The 18,513-nt window shown below is 34.0% G+C and overlaps 2 protein-coding genes across 2 annotated transcripts; one reads left to right on the top strand and one right to left on the bottom strand.

Moving 5' to 3' along the window:
- The first annotated feature begins 1,714 nt into the window (after nucleotides 1-1,714).
- Nucleotides 1,715-5,007, top strand: LOC108210269 (protein indeterminate-domain 5, chloroplastic). The gene is made up of 3 exons (XM_017381585.2): nucleotides 1,715-2,259; nucleotides 2,550-2,949; nucleotides 3,795-5,007. Exons 1-3 carry the CDS (start codon nucleotides 2,085-2,087, stop codon nucleotides 4,882-4,884), a joined length of 1,665 nt encoding a protein of 554 aa, XP_017237074.1. The 5' UTR covers nucleotides 1,715-2,084; the 3' UTR covers nucleotides 4,885-5,007.
- A 3,342-nt stretch (nucleotides 5,008-8,349) lies between these two features.
- On the bottom strand, nucleotides 8,350-12,340 carry LOC108200482 (protein indeterminate-domain 4, chloroplastic-like). Its single transcript, XM_017368656.2, has 4 exons — nucleotides 11,904-12,340; nucleotides 11,307-11,703; nucleotides 9,128-10,239; nucleotides 8,350-8,652 (listed from the first exon to the last, which is right to left on the bottom strand). The coding sequence occupies exons 1-3, from the start codon at nucleotides 12,055-12,057 to the stop codon at nucleotides 9,144-9,146; spliced, it is 1,647 nt and encodes a 548-aa protein (XP_017224145.1). The 5' UTR covers nucleotides 12,058-12,340; the 3' UTR covers nucleotides 8,350-8,652; nucleotides 9,128-9,143.
- Between the last annotated feature and the right edge of the window lie 6,173 nt (nucleotides 12,341-18,513).

Raw genomic sequence — 18,513 nt, forward strand, 5'->3', positions numbered from 1 at the left:
AATCAAAATATAGTGCTTACACTTATAATATATAAGAATATAACGGATGTTATAATTTTATATTTTTTTACAGAACGGATGTTACAAATTTATTTATTTGTTATCTATCTAAAATTTATAATATTTCTTCATCCAAAGCTGATTTATTAATTAGAATCTTATTAATTTATAATTTATACTCGTAATAGTATTTGAAAGATGTTCATACGATGTCCGATGTGTTCATACTGCGTTTCAGTGGGACAACAAATATATATACACAACAAAACTTGGGTTGGATGAAGAAATCTCAACTCGGATGATTGCTGTGTTTTCTCTTTCTGTAATATTCGCTTTTTTTTTGCCCCCCCTTCTCAATTCATCTGAAATACACAATGGAGAGTGAAATTGAAACTCACCCCCGCATGACTGCATGCACTGTAATATTCCATTTCCTTCTTAAGAAATATTCCTTTCTTGTAATTGTCGTCCCATCTACCGTAGACATGAGGAATTCATTCACAGCCACAACCTCTATAAATCATTGCCGATCATAAAATTTATTTGTTAATTGTAAATATATTGTTCCGCTTTTGAACAAATTACATTTAGAGAGGTTTGGGTGATGATTGTCCTTGTGTTAGTATTAAAGTATGATGATATGGCACTGATTACTCCAGACAACCTTTAAAAAAAGGCACATCAGAGATCGGTGCATGTCTGGCTACCACTACTTCCGGCTTTTTTTCCCTAAAAAATCACTTTCTATTTTTCTTGACTCATTTGGAAAAAGTCAGAAGCGTTTAGAAAAAGCTGAGAATGTTAACTATGTTTCTGAGACTTCAACTATGTTTTTTCAAGTTCAAGTTAGTTAAGCTCGGTGATGTTGTGAAGATGGTTATGTTAGTCGGTGGATTATGAAAAACTTTGGTATCGATTGCAGGGGAGATTCGAAAATATTGAACTTAAAAATCACTGATGCTGGGAAGAAGACAATACTTGGTAAATTAAAGCGTAAACAAATAGTTCTAAGTGATTTGATCTAAATCTCACCCTTATCTTGTCAATTTCAAATCAAAGCGTTCATGTTTAATCTCAGACAGCAGTTTTCACCTCAGTCTGTAAAATTAAATTCAATCATTTTCAGACAAATAAAGATTTCGAAACATAATGCAGGCTAAGGTTATTTTCTATACGAGTATATGAGCCATGTCAGATATTGAAAAGAGGGCAAGGGGTGACCGAAGGCAGGTTTGTCTGGACTCTTGACACAGAACTGTTTTGTATGTGTAAGTGTGTGAGGTAGAGAGTAACAGTAGTAGAGTGGGCCTACATGGGCTCAGAGTGGGCCCAGTTTATCTTCGCTTCACGACGGTTTGTTGGACTGCTTGTGAGCTGCATGGACAGTAACATGCACCCAGGTCCCCAGACCCAGACCCAGCTCCCTCCATTTCTATTTTTTCTCTCTTATTTTTGCAACTTCATTTCCATTTTCATGAATTCATCTCTGCCAATAATACCTAGCTATGTAGAAATGAAGTACAAAGTATATTTACATGTTTAATAATTATACTAGGCATCAAATAATTGAAGGAAAACCGGACACATCAACTGCTTTATATATAATAATTAACTTTATAAATAGATATTATTCTATTGCACTGCAAAAAGGAACCAGAAGAAAAGAATTATTAAGTATAGAGAAAAAGCTAATTAATATATAGGTAAAAATGGTCAAGTGGATGGACTGTTTTCTTCCAACTCCTCTTCATCAATTATCTCCAAATTTTAGTTGTCCCTTAAATCAATATACTTTCATCTTGGTTTCTTCTTGGCTTATAAATAACAAATCTCCAATCAGAGCTAGCTAGCTAGCTGGATAGTATCTCATATTTTGTTGTAGATAAAGATACTAGTATCTCAACTCAGTGAATTGAAGAAGGCTTTGGTTGAATTCTTCTACTAAGTTTTTGAGTGCAGAAAAGTAAAAAGCTAGCTTGCCTTCTTTTGGTCAATTATTGGTTGCAGAATCAAGCCATCAGTTTGATTTCAGTACAATAAGCCAAATCCTCAAAAGCCAGCATACATATATATAGTAAATCCTGATGAACATGGAAGCATCTAATTCATCGAATTCGATGTTCTTCGGAGCAAGAGGGGAAGATCAAGGCCAGATGACACAACAACATTCCACCATGTTTAATTCCTCAACAGCTCCAGCAGCAGCAGCAGCAGCAGCAGCTCCACAGAAGAAGAAGAGAAATCTTCCTGGAACTCCAAGCAAGTACCTATTTTTAATGCACATAAATATGGAAAACTGTAGATGCACATATTCACCTAATCATTACATATTTATTGCTCCTGTAATACTGCTTCAGTCTCATTCTTCTGTCATGAAAACCCTAATTTTGAAACTACTTCATTCTTATTTCTCTCTCTGTAGATGAAACTTAAGCTGTGTTTTTACTTTATGACCTTGAGCTATTTTTGATGTTATTTGCTGTTTTTATAGGGGAATTATTAATAGATTTCTGTTATATAATTTATTTTGGACTATATATATGTAACAGATCCAGATGCTGAAGTAATTGCACTATCTCCCAAGTCACTAATGGCAACAAACAGGTTCATATGTGAGGTATGCAACAAAGGGTTTCAAAGAGAACAAAACTTGCAACTTCACAGAAGAGGACACAACCTTCCTTGGAAGCTAAAAAAGAAGACTACAAACGAAGTGATCAAGAGGAAAGTTTATCTTTGTCCCGAGCCCACTTGTATTCATCATGATCCTTCTCGTGCACTTGGAGACCTCACTGGTATTAAGAAACACTATTCTCGTAAACATGGTGAGAAGAAATACAAGTGTGACAAATGCTCTAAGCGCTATGCTGTTCAGTCGGATTGGAAAGCTCATTCCAAAACATGTGGCACTAGAGAATACAGATGTGACTGTGGCACTCTCTTCTCCAGGTACGTGCTAAAATCTTTAGTAATTTCTCGGTTACACTACAACAAATAGGCCTATTTACGACGTCTGTTCTCGGTTACAATTCAGATTGAATAAATTGAACAATACGTATGTAGTAGTATGGTAGGTAGCTAGATAGGAAATTTGGCATAGGGAACATCGCCAACATGTAGTGGTATTCACGTGTGGAAATGGATGGTGTTTTGCTGGATTTGGTCTATTCTGTGTGGCTCCATGCACTCAGACCCTGTGTTATTGCAGGCTCTCTTCTTGTCTAAATTGCTGTGGTACTTAGAGGTCCCCTCTTACTCAGAATCCATGTCCTGCATCTATCTTTAATTATAAATAGACTATCACTTGTACACATGATAATCAAAATGTGTAATGGCCATTTGTCTCTATGTGTTTGGAAAGGTGGAGATGTTTTCCCGTTAGTGGAAGGACGATAGTACTGTGACATTCGCGGAGGAAATAATTTCTCCATTATATTTGGCTTTGCAAAACATTGTTGTTCTTATTTTTAAATTTTGGTGTGTTAGTGCACAACAACTATCTCGGTATTATCATGCTAGAATTAATTTCTTTGAAAAACCCCCTATATGCTTGTGAGAGAAATATACATTTGCAGTACTTGTATTACAGTTAATTTTTTGTTTATGATATGGTGTTTAATTCACAGTTCTGGTGTCAGTTGTAGAGTTTTGTTAATACCCCTTAATTATATTTGACAAGTGGTCTGTATATATATATATATATATATATATATATATATATATATATATATATATATATATATATATATATATATTGTCCATGACCATTTCTTCACCAAATTATTTGTTTGCAGGCGTGACAGTTTCATCACACACCGAGCCTTCTGCGATGCACTGGCTCAAGAAAGTGAAAGGCATCCTTCTAGCATCAGTAGCCATATATTTGGAAACAATCCCATGCATTTGAATCTCTCTCAAGCGCAGATTCATTCAAACAATATGTTAAGGCTAGGAAGTGGTACTAGTACTAGTGGAGCCAAGTTGGAGCAGCTTTCAAGTTCTTCGTCATTATTCACTACTCAACCTCCACAATCTCCCTACTTCATGCCACCACCTGACTCAAACCAAGGGTTTCAAGAACTCCAGAACAAGTCATTTCACGGGTTAATGCAACTACCTGATCATTTACAAACTAACAGGAGCAACTCCCTTTCTGCAGCCTCAAACTTGTTCAATCTTAGCTTCTATCCGAGTAGTAATACTACAAACAGTATTAGCAACAGTACTGATAATAGTTCAAGCTTCTTGATACAAGATCATCAGTTTGGAAATGAAGGAAACACAAGTATCTTTTCAGGTAATAACACTATCTACAACACTTCTCATGATCATCAAAGTCCAGCATTGGGGCCTATGTCGGCAACTGCATTGCTACAGAAAGCTGCTCAAATGGGCTCAACAACAAGCAACACAAATGCTGCTTTGCTAAGAGGACTTGGAAGCAGCAACAGGACCTCATCCATAACTGATGCTAATAAGTTTGGACGAAGTAATTTTAATACCGAAAATGAACACCAACAACTTGAAGGACTAACGAACCCTTTTGCAAATGGAAATTATGGAAGTCATGGGGCTGATCATCATCAACATAATAATAATTTTGCAGCGTTTGGTGGGAATACTATGAGATCGCAAATGGATGATGTTGGAGCTGCAGGGAAGATGCATCATAATGTTTTACAAAGCACGAAAGGGCCTTCAGGTGATGGATTGACACTGGATTTCCTCGGCATTGGAGGAGGGAGAGCTAGAAATTCGAGTATTGAATTCTCACAGAGGGATCACCAAGCTGCTACAAATAATGAAACGACTTCCTTAGATAATCCAAGATTGAGCTCTTTGTCACAAGTAAGGCATTCATTTGGAAATCCCAAATTGCAATGAGGACATGTATGATGTATGTTGTGAGGAAGATCAAAGTATTATGTATTAAGATGATGATTACACAATATTATTGCCACAAAGACCTAATTCTTTGACATATGATTTATTTTGCAATTTGAAAAATTGTCGCTCCATTATTTGTTGCATGAAATTTAAGAAAATAGTGTTGCAATTACAAGGACCTCAGCCGCTGCAATACTGTATAACTTTTAGTCTCAATCCATGAAAACTAAAAAGTGACAGTTATTTAATTTGTATGTCTTGTAGTCTATGTCTACAAGCATATTCCATCCATAAAATCTGTAACAAATACACACACAGCTTTATTTATGTTTCACATAGAATTTGTCTGCTCACCTAATACCTAACCTGTCAAATTTTCTATTGTTTTTATTTCAATATTGTAATAACTATATATAAATTTTCCTTAAACTCATAAGTAATGCAAAATTAACTCCAGGTCACTATTCGGTAAAATTATGATGGAGGGTTTGCAGTTGTGCCTTAATTTAATTAATACTAGAAATTTCACATTTACTGTTAGAGAAATAGCTAGGGTGTCTCAATTGCTATCTTTTGAGACTAATACTATCAAATCATCAAAAATCTTAATATATTATTAATATTCTTCTAGTATATTTGACATTTATTGTCGCAACTTACTTCCGTGATTGATATTCAAAAATATTAATATATTTAAAAATATATACACATTTATGTTGATGTATTTTAGAAGGATGTTAGAAATTAAAAAATTTGCTCTACACTAAATTTCAAAATGCCATGACAAACCATTAGAGTTTTATCTATAAGCTCTGTTGGTAATTAAGTCAAAGTCGATGCCAACGTATGTACATTCAACACTGTATGGTTTCCGCTGAAATGGGCAGTAGAAAAGTCCAGAAAACTGTCTCGGGAGTATATAAATGCATGTGTGTCGATTATCTCTAGATTATAGCAGTAGAGTTGCATTCAGACATACACACACATTTTACATGTATGATGGACTCAGACAGAGACTCTGGTGTGACTTATTAATCTTTTAGTGTTTGCTGTCTTCATTTTGGTCCCCTGCTTTTATTTAGCCCGTGACACCGTTACTGTAGAAAATTTCGACATTTATTTTATATTTAATATAATTTTTATTATATTAAAAATTTAAAATTTTTATAAATATAGTGAGGAGCTAGGTGGTGAAACAGTAACAAAAATTATTCCTGATTTAACTTTTACACAATTATTATGGGAGGTTGTGTTAGTTTTACCAGCTAGAGTGGCCTGTATAATATCTTAAAATAATACAACATCCTTACATATATGATAGTCATGAGGAGATAAAAAAAATTTGATAATATTTAAATTCTAAAACAGTCTATGGAAACATGATCATCTATTCTAGAATACTGATGGTAAGATAGTAGTAAATTTACTCCTCCTTTTCTTTATTCTTTATTACATAATGTAATTATCACATACATTGGATGTGTTAATTATATTAACATAATGAATTTGAAAAAAAGTATTAATATAAATATGATATGCTAATTAAAATACATGTAAAAAAAATCAAAAGCAAAATAGGATAGAGAGAGTAATAAACAAAATCAAATTAATTTAAAGTATAATGTTTGAGCATAAACCCAGTCTAAAATAATAATTTTTACTATGAGTATCTTTGAATCAATTTTATCTCATCCATTTCGTCAAAAAAAAATAAAAAATTATCTCATCCATGCTCAAAATATGTCTTATAAATTTAGGACCTATATCTCCATTTTACAACATTTGGCTCAACCACCCTCCCACAAAGGCACAAACCATAAATAAATTTGACAAAGGCGTATTGGCACTGCATGGATCGACAAGGTTAACCCGATCGGTCGCTTAAATTTTAAGGCATTTTGTAATGTTCACGTAATAGCAGGTTTACACTTCACAGTACTACAGTTAAAATACTAGCAAGCTATATATATTGAGATTGAGAATATCTCAATGAAAGTTTAGTCGTTTACTTTTCATCGTAGACATACTGATGACCAACAATATTTATACGTATTTCAGATAAAGGAAATTGTGTTGGTATACCGCAGGAAGTAAGGGAGGGGAGAGGGAGATTTTTAAACATGCACGTCGTCATCTATGATGGGGAGATTTTTTGATGATAATCTTTCGGCCATGAGAGGAACAGATTCGGGAAGGACGGGAGAAGAAGTTGAAAGAGCTAGATTTCATTTTATTTTTCGGGACATGAATTTGTTTAAGCAATACAAGAAACCTTTCCAAGCTGGTGAGCCTAACTATGTTTGTGGAATTTTATGCCTGATCATAGGATCAGTCGATCAGATGCTTTCCACTTCCCAATTTGATGAAAAATACATCAAGCTAGTGCAACACAAAGAAGGGTGACTCGAACTTAACAAACACAGTTCGAAACTTTTACCATGAAACAAATAAAAACCGACCTCTAGCTAAGTTCAAAACTTGCTGGCATATCTCTGTAATCTTTAAAGTTTAAGGAAAACATAAAAACTAAACCAAAGTATCTTGATCAAAAGTTTTGTCCAAGAAAATAGAGAAAGATGAGTTTTTGTTAACTGTTCTCATTGATTCTTGTATAAGATGCAAGGTCACTAAAATCATATTAAGCGTATGTCAGCATGCATGCCTTGATCATCTTATATCTCTTGCTTGCAAAATACTAACAATTAGAAACCATTGAATATTTTTCATTGAATATCTCTCACACGTTAAAACCAGCTCGTTTAGATGAGCCGGCTCGACTCGACTCGTTAAATTAAACGAGTCGAGTCCGGGCAAAGATTTAGGCGCGATTAGTTAAATGAGCCGACTCGGCTCGACTCGATTAAACTTGACTCGAATTAGGCTTGGCTTGAAACTCGGCCGGCTCAGCTCGAAATACAACCCTACCCACGAACCATGTATAACTTTGACAAAGGCGTATTGGGACTGCATGGATTGACAAGGTTAAACTGATCGGTCGTGTAAATGTTAACGCATTTTGTAATGTTCACCTAATAGCAGGGTTGACAGCTTCCCCAGACCCCAGGACGTACTACAGTTAAAATACTAGCACCAAGTTACATATATTGAGATTAAGGACATCTCATTAGAAGTTAAGTCATTTACTAGTAACTGACTAACTGTATGTCTGCTGATAACCACCAGTATTTATACGTATTTCAAACAAAGGAAATTGTGGAGAGAGAGAGATTTAAAAAAAAAATTGATGATAACCTTTCGGCCATGAGAGGAACAGATTCGGGAAGAACCCGAGAAGAAGTTGAAAGAGCTAGGTTTCATTTTTTTTTGAGACGTGAATTTGTTTAAGCAATACAAAAAACCTTTCCAAGTGAGTTGCCTAATCATGTTGGTGAATTTTCATGGCAGATTATAGGATCAGCCGGATGCTTTCCACTTCCCAGTTTGGTGAAAAATACATCAAGTGCAACACAAAAAAGGGTGATTCAAACTTAACAAGCACAATCCGAAACTTTTACCACAAAAACAAATAAAAACCGACCTCTAGCTAAGTTCAAAGCCTGCGGGGGGCGTCTCTCTGTAATTTTTAAAGTTTAAGCAAAACATAAAAACTAAACCGAAGTATCTCCATCAAAAGTTTTGTTCCAAGAAAAAAGAGAAAGATGAGTTTTTTGCTGATTGTTCTCATTGATTCTTGTAAAAGATGCAAGGTCACTGAAATCACATTAAGCGTCTGTCTGCATGCCTTGATCATCTTGAGTCTCCGGCCTGCAAAATACAAATAATTAGAAACCTTAAATATACGTGGATTGTAGAATTTCATTTGTTTTGTTCAATGTGTATATATTTGGGAATTGGATAGGAGCTTATAAAGAAAAGATAAATTAATATCAAAAACATTGCTGTATAATTCATGAACTGCAACCCGGCCCGTGACTGACTTGATCTATATATGGAATTATGTACATAGACACATGTGTCGAGTTAAGAGCTTGAAAACAAGAACAGAACACAATGTACAGAAAACTTCTGGTCTCTACCAAAATTGTCAGAGACCGGGAGACCTTATTATAACAGGGAGTACTTGGTTCATGCATGCCAACTTTCCGATATATGCTTGGCCAGCTGGAAAGAACTTAGTACACATTAACAGTAATTACTACTTTGCAGATTATGCAAATTAACATATACACAGAAACACATGCATGGAGATCAGTGTGTGTGTGTGGGATAGAGGGAATACCTGAATTGTTGCTGGATCAAAAGCCGCGGCGGCTCAGGACAAAGGGGTTAGGCTCAGCTGAGGTGGTTGCTTCACTATCCGGCGAGTTCGATGCTATTCCATTCCCTTTGTGATCATCCTCCATTCCACCACTAAAGCTTGTCCTCCTCTTTCCCATGCCGAGAAAATCCCTAGTAAGCTTGTCACAGTACCCGCTTTGAACACTTTGCGGCTCCATAGCCATGCTATTCTCCTTTTCATCCAATTCCATCCCCTCATGATCATTCTTGACATTGTACATTACTCCTCCGTATGGGTTGTTTCCGCTAAATCCCATTCCGCCTCCAAACCCTCCATTCCCATAACCCCCACCACCTGCATTGATTGAGCTGTACATATCTTGAAATATACTTGCACTAGCCCCGCCACCTCCACTCAATATTCCAGCTCCGAAAGCTCCACCATAGTTACTAAACTTTACTCCGCTAGACGAAGAGCTTCCCAAGCCCTTCATCAAGGCAGCGCTGCTTGTAGAGCTTCCCATGAGCGCCGCCTTTTGAAGGAGAGCTGTAGCTGATAGCTGCGGAGACTGAATAGTATTAATATGACTATAAACCGGAGGAGGATCCGCATTCATCATCAAACCAGTAAGAAGACCGGGGCTGTTCATGTTAAGATCAACCTCGTGATGAGGACTGTCCACATCAGCGTTGCCATTAAATCCCAAGTTGAACATAGGGCCAGCAGAAGTAGTGTTGTTTGAAAAGCCCTGAAGGCCCGAAAAATCAGAAAATCTTGAGAAATTATGCTTAGCTTCGGGTGGCTGAACAGGCATTGTGAGCGACTGGATGGGTCGAAAAGCAGATCCACCAGCAGACTGGCCTGATAGGAAGCCAGTGAATGAACTTCTTGGCGCAGCTGCTGGAGCACCAAGCCCGAATACAGGAGACGATGGCTCCTGACGGTCAGCTGAAACGAGAGGCCCGGACGAGCCCAAGCTGCTCATAACGCCACTAGCGTGTGCGTAAATTGTAGCAGCCATGTTGCTGAGTGATGCGGGGAGCAGTGTATGACGTGCCGTCTCTTGAGCAAGCGCATCACAGAAGGCTCGATGAGTCACGAAGCTATCACGCCTGCCAACACACAATTTTTGTTACTTCGGCAATAAATCAATTTCACACGAAATTTTGAATTATCATAAAGTGGTCCCTAAACATTTTTGCACGAAAGCTCAAATCTGGAGGATTATCAAATGGGGTCCAAAATATGAAAAATGAAACAAAACCAAAGCTTCACGACTTGGATCGATCCTTACTCTTCATGCAAAACTTACAAAACCTTATTAGTAACAGTTTGTCAGTATGTGTTCATCACAACAGTGATTGTTACACAAACTAGTATAGCCAATGAGCAGATGAAATAATAAGAACAAATTGCCATATGTGGAAAATACTAATAATGATTGTAAGTATAAAGTTTACAGAAAGCGGTGAATTTAGAAAGGTTGATGATTATAGAATTTCACTACTTGAACACGAATTACATTCGTCAAGCGATTATGATTAAAAAGATATTAACTGGAGTATTATATCGTAATTAAGAGATCGATGTTTATTTCAGTATATATGTATGTCGACCGAGGAGTACATATCCAGCCAAAAGAACATGAGAATGAATTTGGTAATTAGATAATATATATAAATTTGAAGGTATAGCAATGCATGAATAATAGAAGAGAAAGGGTATAATAAAGAAAGAGGGAAAGCTCCAAAATAAAGAAAAGATGCAGTGGTTTCTGGTTGAACTATATTTTTTTGAATGAGAAGCTTGAAGTACATAATGATGGCATTTGGTATTGATGATTGAAATGGGAGTTTTGTGAAGAGAATCCTATATGTTTGAAGATGTTGTATCTTCCACACAAAGTTTAGGCTAGTTCCAAACACAAAGACAAAATCACAACAGACTCCATACAAGGACTCTGATCACTCCCGTCCAGATTTCATAAATCTCAGTGCCAAAAGTACCAAACCCTTCAATTCAGTATACATGTGTGTGTGTGTGTGTGTGTCACATAAAAGCACTATTCTTCAAATTTTAAGATTATATGTAAACAAAGTCCAGCTCAATCCCCTTGGAAATCTCAGAAGCATGTAAAATAATTCAAGAATTAAGAAATTAAAGGGAATTGTGGTAATACCTTGAGAAGGTAGTGCCACATTCACATCTGTACTCTTTAGTGCCGCAAGTCTTAGAGTGAGCCTTCCAGTCGGAGTGCACTGCATATTTTTTGTTACACTTTTCGCACCTAAATTTCTTCTCACCATGCTTGCGGGAGAAGTGTTTCTTAATTCCAGTGAGGTCCCCGAGAGCCCTTGACGGATCGTGATGGACGCAGCCAGGTTCAGGGCAAAGGTAGACCTTCTTCCTCACGTCCCGGTTTGTCTTTTGCTTAAGCTTCCACGGAAGATTGTGTCCTCTTCTGTGCAGCTGCAAGTTTTGCTCCCTCTGAAAACCCTTGTTGCATACCTCACAAACAAATCGATTTGTAGCCATTAGTGTATCCGGAGATAGAGCTATCACCTCAGCATCAGGACCTGTCACAAATATCAGATAAACACAAAAAAAAACTACAGAAAACTATGATACATCATATTCATTCCCCTCAATTTTTCACACAAGGGTCTTCCAGCTAGAAGACGTTAAAAATTATTCAGATATATCTATACAGACAGAAATAAAATTAAAAAAGAACTTTACAACCACAAAATATATATTAATAAATCAGATCTCTTACTAGGAGTTCCGGGCTGGTTTCTCTTTTTTCTCTGAGGAGCAGCAGCTGACGCAGAAGAAGCCATAACCGAGTTCGCTCCTCCGGAGGAATGTTGAAGATTCAGAAGCTCTTCTTGTTTCAAACCAAAGAAAGTTGCAGATGAAGAAGCAGCCATTTTTTAGGTCTTTAAGAAATCGAAACTGATAAATATAATAAAAAGATAAAATTGATCTTTTGTGACAAGATCAATTTACACAAATACAGATTGAGCTAAGCTGCCATATCTCAGAGCTTGAAGTAAACAACATATGAACTAGTTAGAGAAAGAGGGGAGAAGAGGGTGGTAAGAAAACATAACCATGGTCACTTGACTCAGGTGATGTAATCCCTGGCTTGTTTTTATATGAAGCTAGCTTTTCACGAAAAGTAATGTATATTTTGTTACTGTATTTCCGGGTGTGAAACAAATACACTAACATGTGAGATATCTATAGTGAGATAGTGTACAAAAAATAATTTGAGAGCATCTACTGTTGCAAATTTGATATCATAATTAAAGCGAGAAATGCCAAATTAAAGAAAAAATAGAAGAGAGAAAGAGATAAAGAGGAAGGTGGTGGTGATGCTGTGTAGTTACGAACCTGTTTTGGCCATATTCGGCGAGGGAGAGGGTCCCACCTACTCAACTTCTGCTCTATTTCCTCTCGTTTAGACTGTGTTCGAGATACCTCCCTCAGTTTCACATCAAACTTCATCGTTGTGGTCTCGTGGAGCCATTTTTTATAGTATTTTGAAGAATAAAATATTTTATTCTCTCTTTTTTCTTATTTTTTTTCTCCTTTCTCTCTCCTGATTACAAGTTGAATATAATATTATAATAATAACAGTGAATATAAATTAGAAATGTTGATAGACACCTTTACTATTCTATCGTATATTCTATAATCTCTCATATATTTTATAATTAATTATTAGACATCTAATATTTCTCTATCCATTTTATATTATTCTTTAATAATAAAATAATACTTTTAGTAATATATATATATATTATTTGAGTTGAAATTTTTCTTTATATATATATATTTGAGTTAAAGTTAGTTAACTATGTTTTAAATCACTAGGACATCATTTTTATATTATATTTGAAATTTTAACTAGGACATTGTGGACTTGTTCTAAAACTTTAAAATATTATAAATTTATAAAATAATTTTATTATGTGATGTATTTAATTCATTTTTTGATAGATCAAAGATAATTCAAATAGTATATAAAATAATAGTGAAGTTCAGTTGAAAGGATTAGATCTAGTATTGCTAATATCAAATTATTGGTTTAAACACAATCTTCTAAAATCTCATGAATTATGCAGTAATTTTTAAAAAAATACAAGATAATTAATAAATTTCTTACCATCCATGCAAAGTTCAATAATTTACAAGATTATTAGATTTTAATAAGTTTTAAAAGATTATCAAAATTTTAAGCATTATTAAAGATATTATTCAATATTATGTAATTTTTATCAATAAAATCAGGATTTTAATATATATTTTCGTAGATCAGTTTCAATATTCTAAATTTTGTGAATGAAAAATCAAACACACACATATGTATATATATGTCTGTGTGTATGTATGTGTATAAAAGTCAATAATCAAATACAAATTACTAAAAATAAGTGGACGGACCTTATATGAAACCACCCTCAAGGACTCACACGCGACCTCATTTATATCATTAGAGTCTCACTAATGCTCCAAACATATATTAGAGGGGATCTACACAAGTTCAAGAGTCAATAGGTGATCCAATCCCCGTCCTGATGGGCCCATGCCGTCCAATAGGCCCCCGCTTGTTAAAACTCAATTAGGGGTTCATGGTCGGATGCACAAACTTTCCCATTCTTTTAAAAACATTGGTTTGTATTTTAGTTTGTATTTAATAATTTGTTTAGAGCAAGACTATATATAAGCCACTATTCAAATACAAAGTTTAAAATAAAAATTAAATACAAACCAAGATACCAATATCTTATATGATACCTACCCATCTTGGGCCTACCCACGGCTCACACCGTTCGTCCCGGATTCACTTGAGCATCACGAAGCTTCTGGACGGTCCAGAATAGACGGTTGACAGTCCAAGAGTCCAAACTTGTCCCACAATCTCACCAAATCTCACCCGGACTCTGCTAAGCCCCATTCTGTCCATCTAGGCTCATTTCAGAGTATATCCCAAGAGTCCAAGTTTGCCCCCACCTTATTCCCACTAGGTCTTACGTCGTCCCTTCTAGACCTTATTATGCCTTCGTGGGAAGCTTGTTTCGGGTCTATCCTTACTCAGTCACAAACCTTTGTATTATCTTTTAATTGTATTGGTTAGTATCTAATTTTTATTTTAATGATTTGTACGGTAATAAGTCACTATATATACATATATATCCCGAGTGCATATATCATAGAACCCGTTTGGTTGAGTTTAAAATTATGACTTATGAGTTAACATGATTTAATGTGATAAATTAGGAGTTTAAAATGTTTGTCTGGATAATTTTGAGTTATTAATGATTAATGGATTATCAAAATCTAATAATGATAATAGAAAATAATTTATGGGTAATTCATTCAAGGGTAATTTTTATAAAAAAAGGTTTAAAAAACTAAGTTACTAAAAAAAAAAAAATTGAAACTAATTTCTGATTTTATGTTAATTTTTGGCTATTTTTTAACTTCAAATGAATTCTCACATGTTACATAAACACGTATTTTTCAGTATCAAATAAGAAACAGTTGTAAGTCCTTCCTTAAAACTCAAACTTACAGTCCATAGACAATAAATTACTATACAATATTATTTCATGTAAATGTCAACCAAAATTTAGAATCGTAGGTCAGAAAATGAGTAACTGAAATGCAGAACAGACGTGGAAGAAAATATATGTAAGCATGTATGTATAAAGTATATAATGTGCGGTTACTACTTTACTATATATACACACCATGCATAATTAATAAAGATAGAGAAAAATGGAGAAGGGATGCCACATACAAGAATGGTTTTGACCAACGAAACATGTGCATCTCACTCGTAAGTTACAAAAGACCTGAATGCAACTATTACCTGACCAGGATCGGGCAATCGTGTCGTGCAGCAATCTAGCCAGTACTAAAATTTATGTCTTGACGAGGACACTAGAGAGTGGCAACAAAGGTGATAAGTATCATAGCCGTTTGAGTTAACTTAAAAGAAGCGACTTCTTGCTTATAGTAAAGAAGTAGAGTAAAACTGAAAAGTAAATAAGTTAATAAAATGTTTGGAAAGAAACAGAAGCTGAGATAAGCTAGCATTCTCAGTTTCCTAAAATGCTTCTGCTTCTCTCAACCAAACACGCCCGATAAATATGGTTTTTGGACTTTGGAGTTTAGAAAGTAGCTTGAATTGAATTAATAGGTAGTGCTAAATTCAAATTAAAATCTTTCATGTGAATAGAGACAAATAATTAGTTATACTCCAAAATCTTATATTTTTTAAATGATCATACAAATATTTGATATAAATTAAAGAAGTCAACATATTGGGGCCGATGTTCGAGCTAACATAGTTAGCCCAGTTCATAATCTTATTAAAAAAGTGAAGAGGATATATGTACAAAACTCGCCTTTTCTGAAAATTCCAATATGCATCTCCCGCTAGTGAATATTGATTGCGACACTCGTGTCATATGCAATTCTACATGCGAAGTGGCTACAAATATAAACTAGTATACAACTAGGTATCGTCCAAGCCATTGATAATAATTGGCATTGTAACGGTCACCAAAATACACCACGTATAACTAAATGATTTTTATGTTACGAACGAATTCTTTATTAAAAAAATTTATGGATGTTAGGTGTCCTTTGTCCATATATGTTTCATTAAAATTTCTTTTTACACGTTGGCCGTTGCACGGTTGCAGTGTCACTAATTGTTTGGTCCAAGGTACTCCCTCGGTTTCTCTTTTACATCGTTCCCTTTGCATTTTGACTTTTGATTAGTTAAATTGACTATATTTTGACTAAAATTTAATATATTATATAATTCAAAAGGTAATAAAAATTATATCATTAGAAAGTATATTTTGTCTATTTTAATATACAACTTTCGGATTTTAAAAATAATAAATAAATAATTTTTAATATTTAGTCAAAAATTGATCAATTTGATTTCTCGAAAAACAAAATGAACATGTAAAAGGGGATGAAGGGAATAATTAACAACGATGGGGGAAACAATCAACTTCAATTTTCTTTATAATATATAGTGTGTTTTATAAATATTATCATTTTCCTTGTTATTTTTCAGTTTTAGGTCTACTCAACTTCGCTGGTTATCCTCACTAGGTATTGATTTCTTTTGCTTATCTTTTTTCCTTTTTATTTATAATTTATTTCAGAAATTATTAAAAACAAAAGTGATACTTAAATATTTTTGAAAATCAAAAATAAATTTTAATTTAGTTTATAAATTAAAATAATTTTGATGTAATTTATAAGTCGAGTCATTTATAAATAATAATATTTCTAAATCATAAATCATAATGATTTATAATAAGAATGAACTATATGATTATAAAGATAGAACAAAGTTCCACGTAGTCCACATATTTACAGTAGTACCGTAGACCACGTATGTTCTGCAACTATAGAATGGCATAAATACATTGCAAAATGTGTTATTTTGCAAATCATGTTCTATAAACATCATTATTTTGTTAAAAATTTTGACAATCCTAAACATTCTACAAGTTAAATAGTGAAAAACACATTATTCTGCAAAACATGTTAAGTTTGCAGAACATATTTACATATTACAGAACATATGTGTTCTACTTGTCGAAAATAAATGATTTTCAATATTTTTCATGAAATAGTGATATTTATAGAATATAATTCACAAAATAACAAGTTTCATACATTTTGCAATGTTTTTATGTCATTCTATAGTTGCAGAACATACATGGTCTACGGTACTACAGTAAATATGTGGACTATATGGAACTTAACTCTATAAACATATATATATATATCATTAACTTTCCTGAAATTATATAATATCTGAAAAAACAATTATATAAATAATCATATAACTTCTTAGTTTGTTTGCAGATTAAAACCAAACGTATTATATATAATACGATTCAGCATCATTCTTTTTTTTTTTTTTCCATTCTCCTGAATCAAACCAGTCCCTTAGCAAGAGTTTGTTTTTGAATGCATAAAAAATTTCTTTAAATTAGATTAAAAGTGGGTTAAGATCATATTGTTGGAGTTTTTATTTTTGAAATATTATTATCAAACTTAAATTAGTGATCAATGAGATCGAAGTCTACTTGAAGCTTACAAGATTACATGATAATAACGAGTTACATTTGTGTCCAAATTAAATATGAATCGATGATTTAAAATCATTGTGGAGGGGGTTTTGCTTCCAAAACTGCAAGCGAAATTGGCGAGATCATCAGGAGGAGCATGAATTGAAGTGAATTATTGTTGGATGAGATAGCGTGAGTGTTGTCATCTTTAATTCTAGAAGAAACAATTTCGAAAGTTGGTTCCAAATGAATTATTGATCGCAATGGTGAACTTTGTAATCCAAGATTTTGAGTGAAATGTTATTGGGATGTTTTTTTTCCCCCAAGATTGGGATGTTAATTCGCGTACTCATTTAAAAATTAAGAAACACCAAAGGAGCTGTCCCTTCAATTATTATTTTAGAAAACCAAGTGACGAGTATAAATTATGTTACTAAAAAAAGAAGTATAAATTATATCACGTCAGTCAATTGATATTGAAAAATAATTTCACGATCCTTAGTATTACCTTTATTTTTGACATCAGTGTCATTAAAACTGGATCGGAAGTCTCTATCCGTAGTCGTATGTATTGACTCGTTGACTATCATCAATCACCGGCGCGAGAGCAAGTTTGGTAGATGAAGAGATATTTGTATACTTTTTTATTTGTTTATGTGAAGTTTATATTGTGGGACAGAACTTTACACGTATCTTGAAATTTTCATAAAATATATTGGATAAATTATTTTTAATTTTTTTCTGAATAAAAAGTTAAATTGTTTATGCATAATAAAAATATTTAAAAAACAACCATGAACCAAAAAAATTGGCGTTCTTAGATATAGAGTATGAAATTTGAGATTTAATTGTTAAGTTATTGGGCTGGGCTGGACATAAAAACCAAAAACAAAAATTTGTCAAATTTTGGATTTCAGGATGGTTGATGCTGTTCTTCTTCGACCCTTATTGCCTCCCCCTTCTATGAAGGTGTCTAGTCGGAATTAAGTACTCGACTTTATAATTGGGCCTTGAACAAATGAGCTCTCTCATTAACCATATTGAAATCGTCTTTTTAGAGGTTTCATGTAGGTTATCATATCTTGGACCACTATCTCGGACATAAACTAATTGATGTAAAATTTTGGGCCTACAAAAATTAAATATGACCCGACCATTATATTATACATATAGCACACAGAAATCTATACTGTACTATACTGTATTATGAGTTGGGTTCCTTAGAAACCCACTCTCTTTAGAGTCTTTGGAGTCTCGTCTTAACACTGTTGG

This window comes from Daucus carota, chromosome 1 (genome assembly GCF_001625215.2).
Source record: "Daucus carota subsp. sativus chromosome 1, DH1 v3.0, whole genome shotgun sequence".
Taxonomy (NCBI): domain Eukaryota; kingdom Viridiplantae; phylum Streptophyta; class Magnoliopsida; order Apiales; family Apiaceae; genus Daucus; species Daucus carota.

Bases quoted from the DNA above. Each gene is read 5' to 3' on its own strand.
- LOC108210269 (XM_017381585.2), top strand. From the start codon at position 2,085: ATGAACATGGAAGCATCTAATTCATCGAATTCGATGTTCTTCGGAGCA. The intron at 2,260-2,549 runs GCAAGTACCTAT...TATATGTAACAG, and splicing joins AAATCTTCCTGGAACTCCAA to ATCCAGATGCTGAAGTAATT. The intron at 2,950-3,794 runs GTACGTGCTAAA...ATTTGTTTGCAG, and splicing joins TGTGGCACTCTCTTCTCCAG to GCGTGACAGTTTCATCACAC.
- LOC108200482 (XM_017368656.2), bottom strand. From the start codon at position 12,057: ATGGCTGCTTCTTCATCTGCAACTTTCTTTGGTTTGAAACAAGAAGAG. The intron at 11,704-11,903 runs GTAAGAGATCTG...TATTTGTGACAG, and splicing joins AAACCAGCCCGGAACTCCTA to GTCCTGATGCTGAGGTGATA. The intron at 10,240-11,306 runs GTATTACCACAA...GTGTGTTGGCAG, and splicing joins TGTGGCACTACCTTCTCAAG to GCGTGATAGCTTCGTGACTC.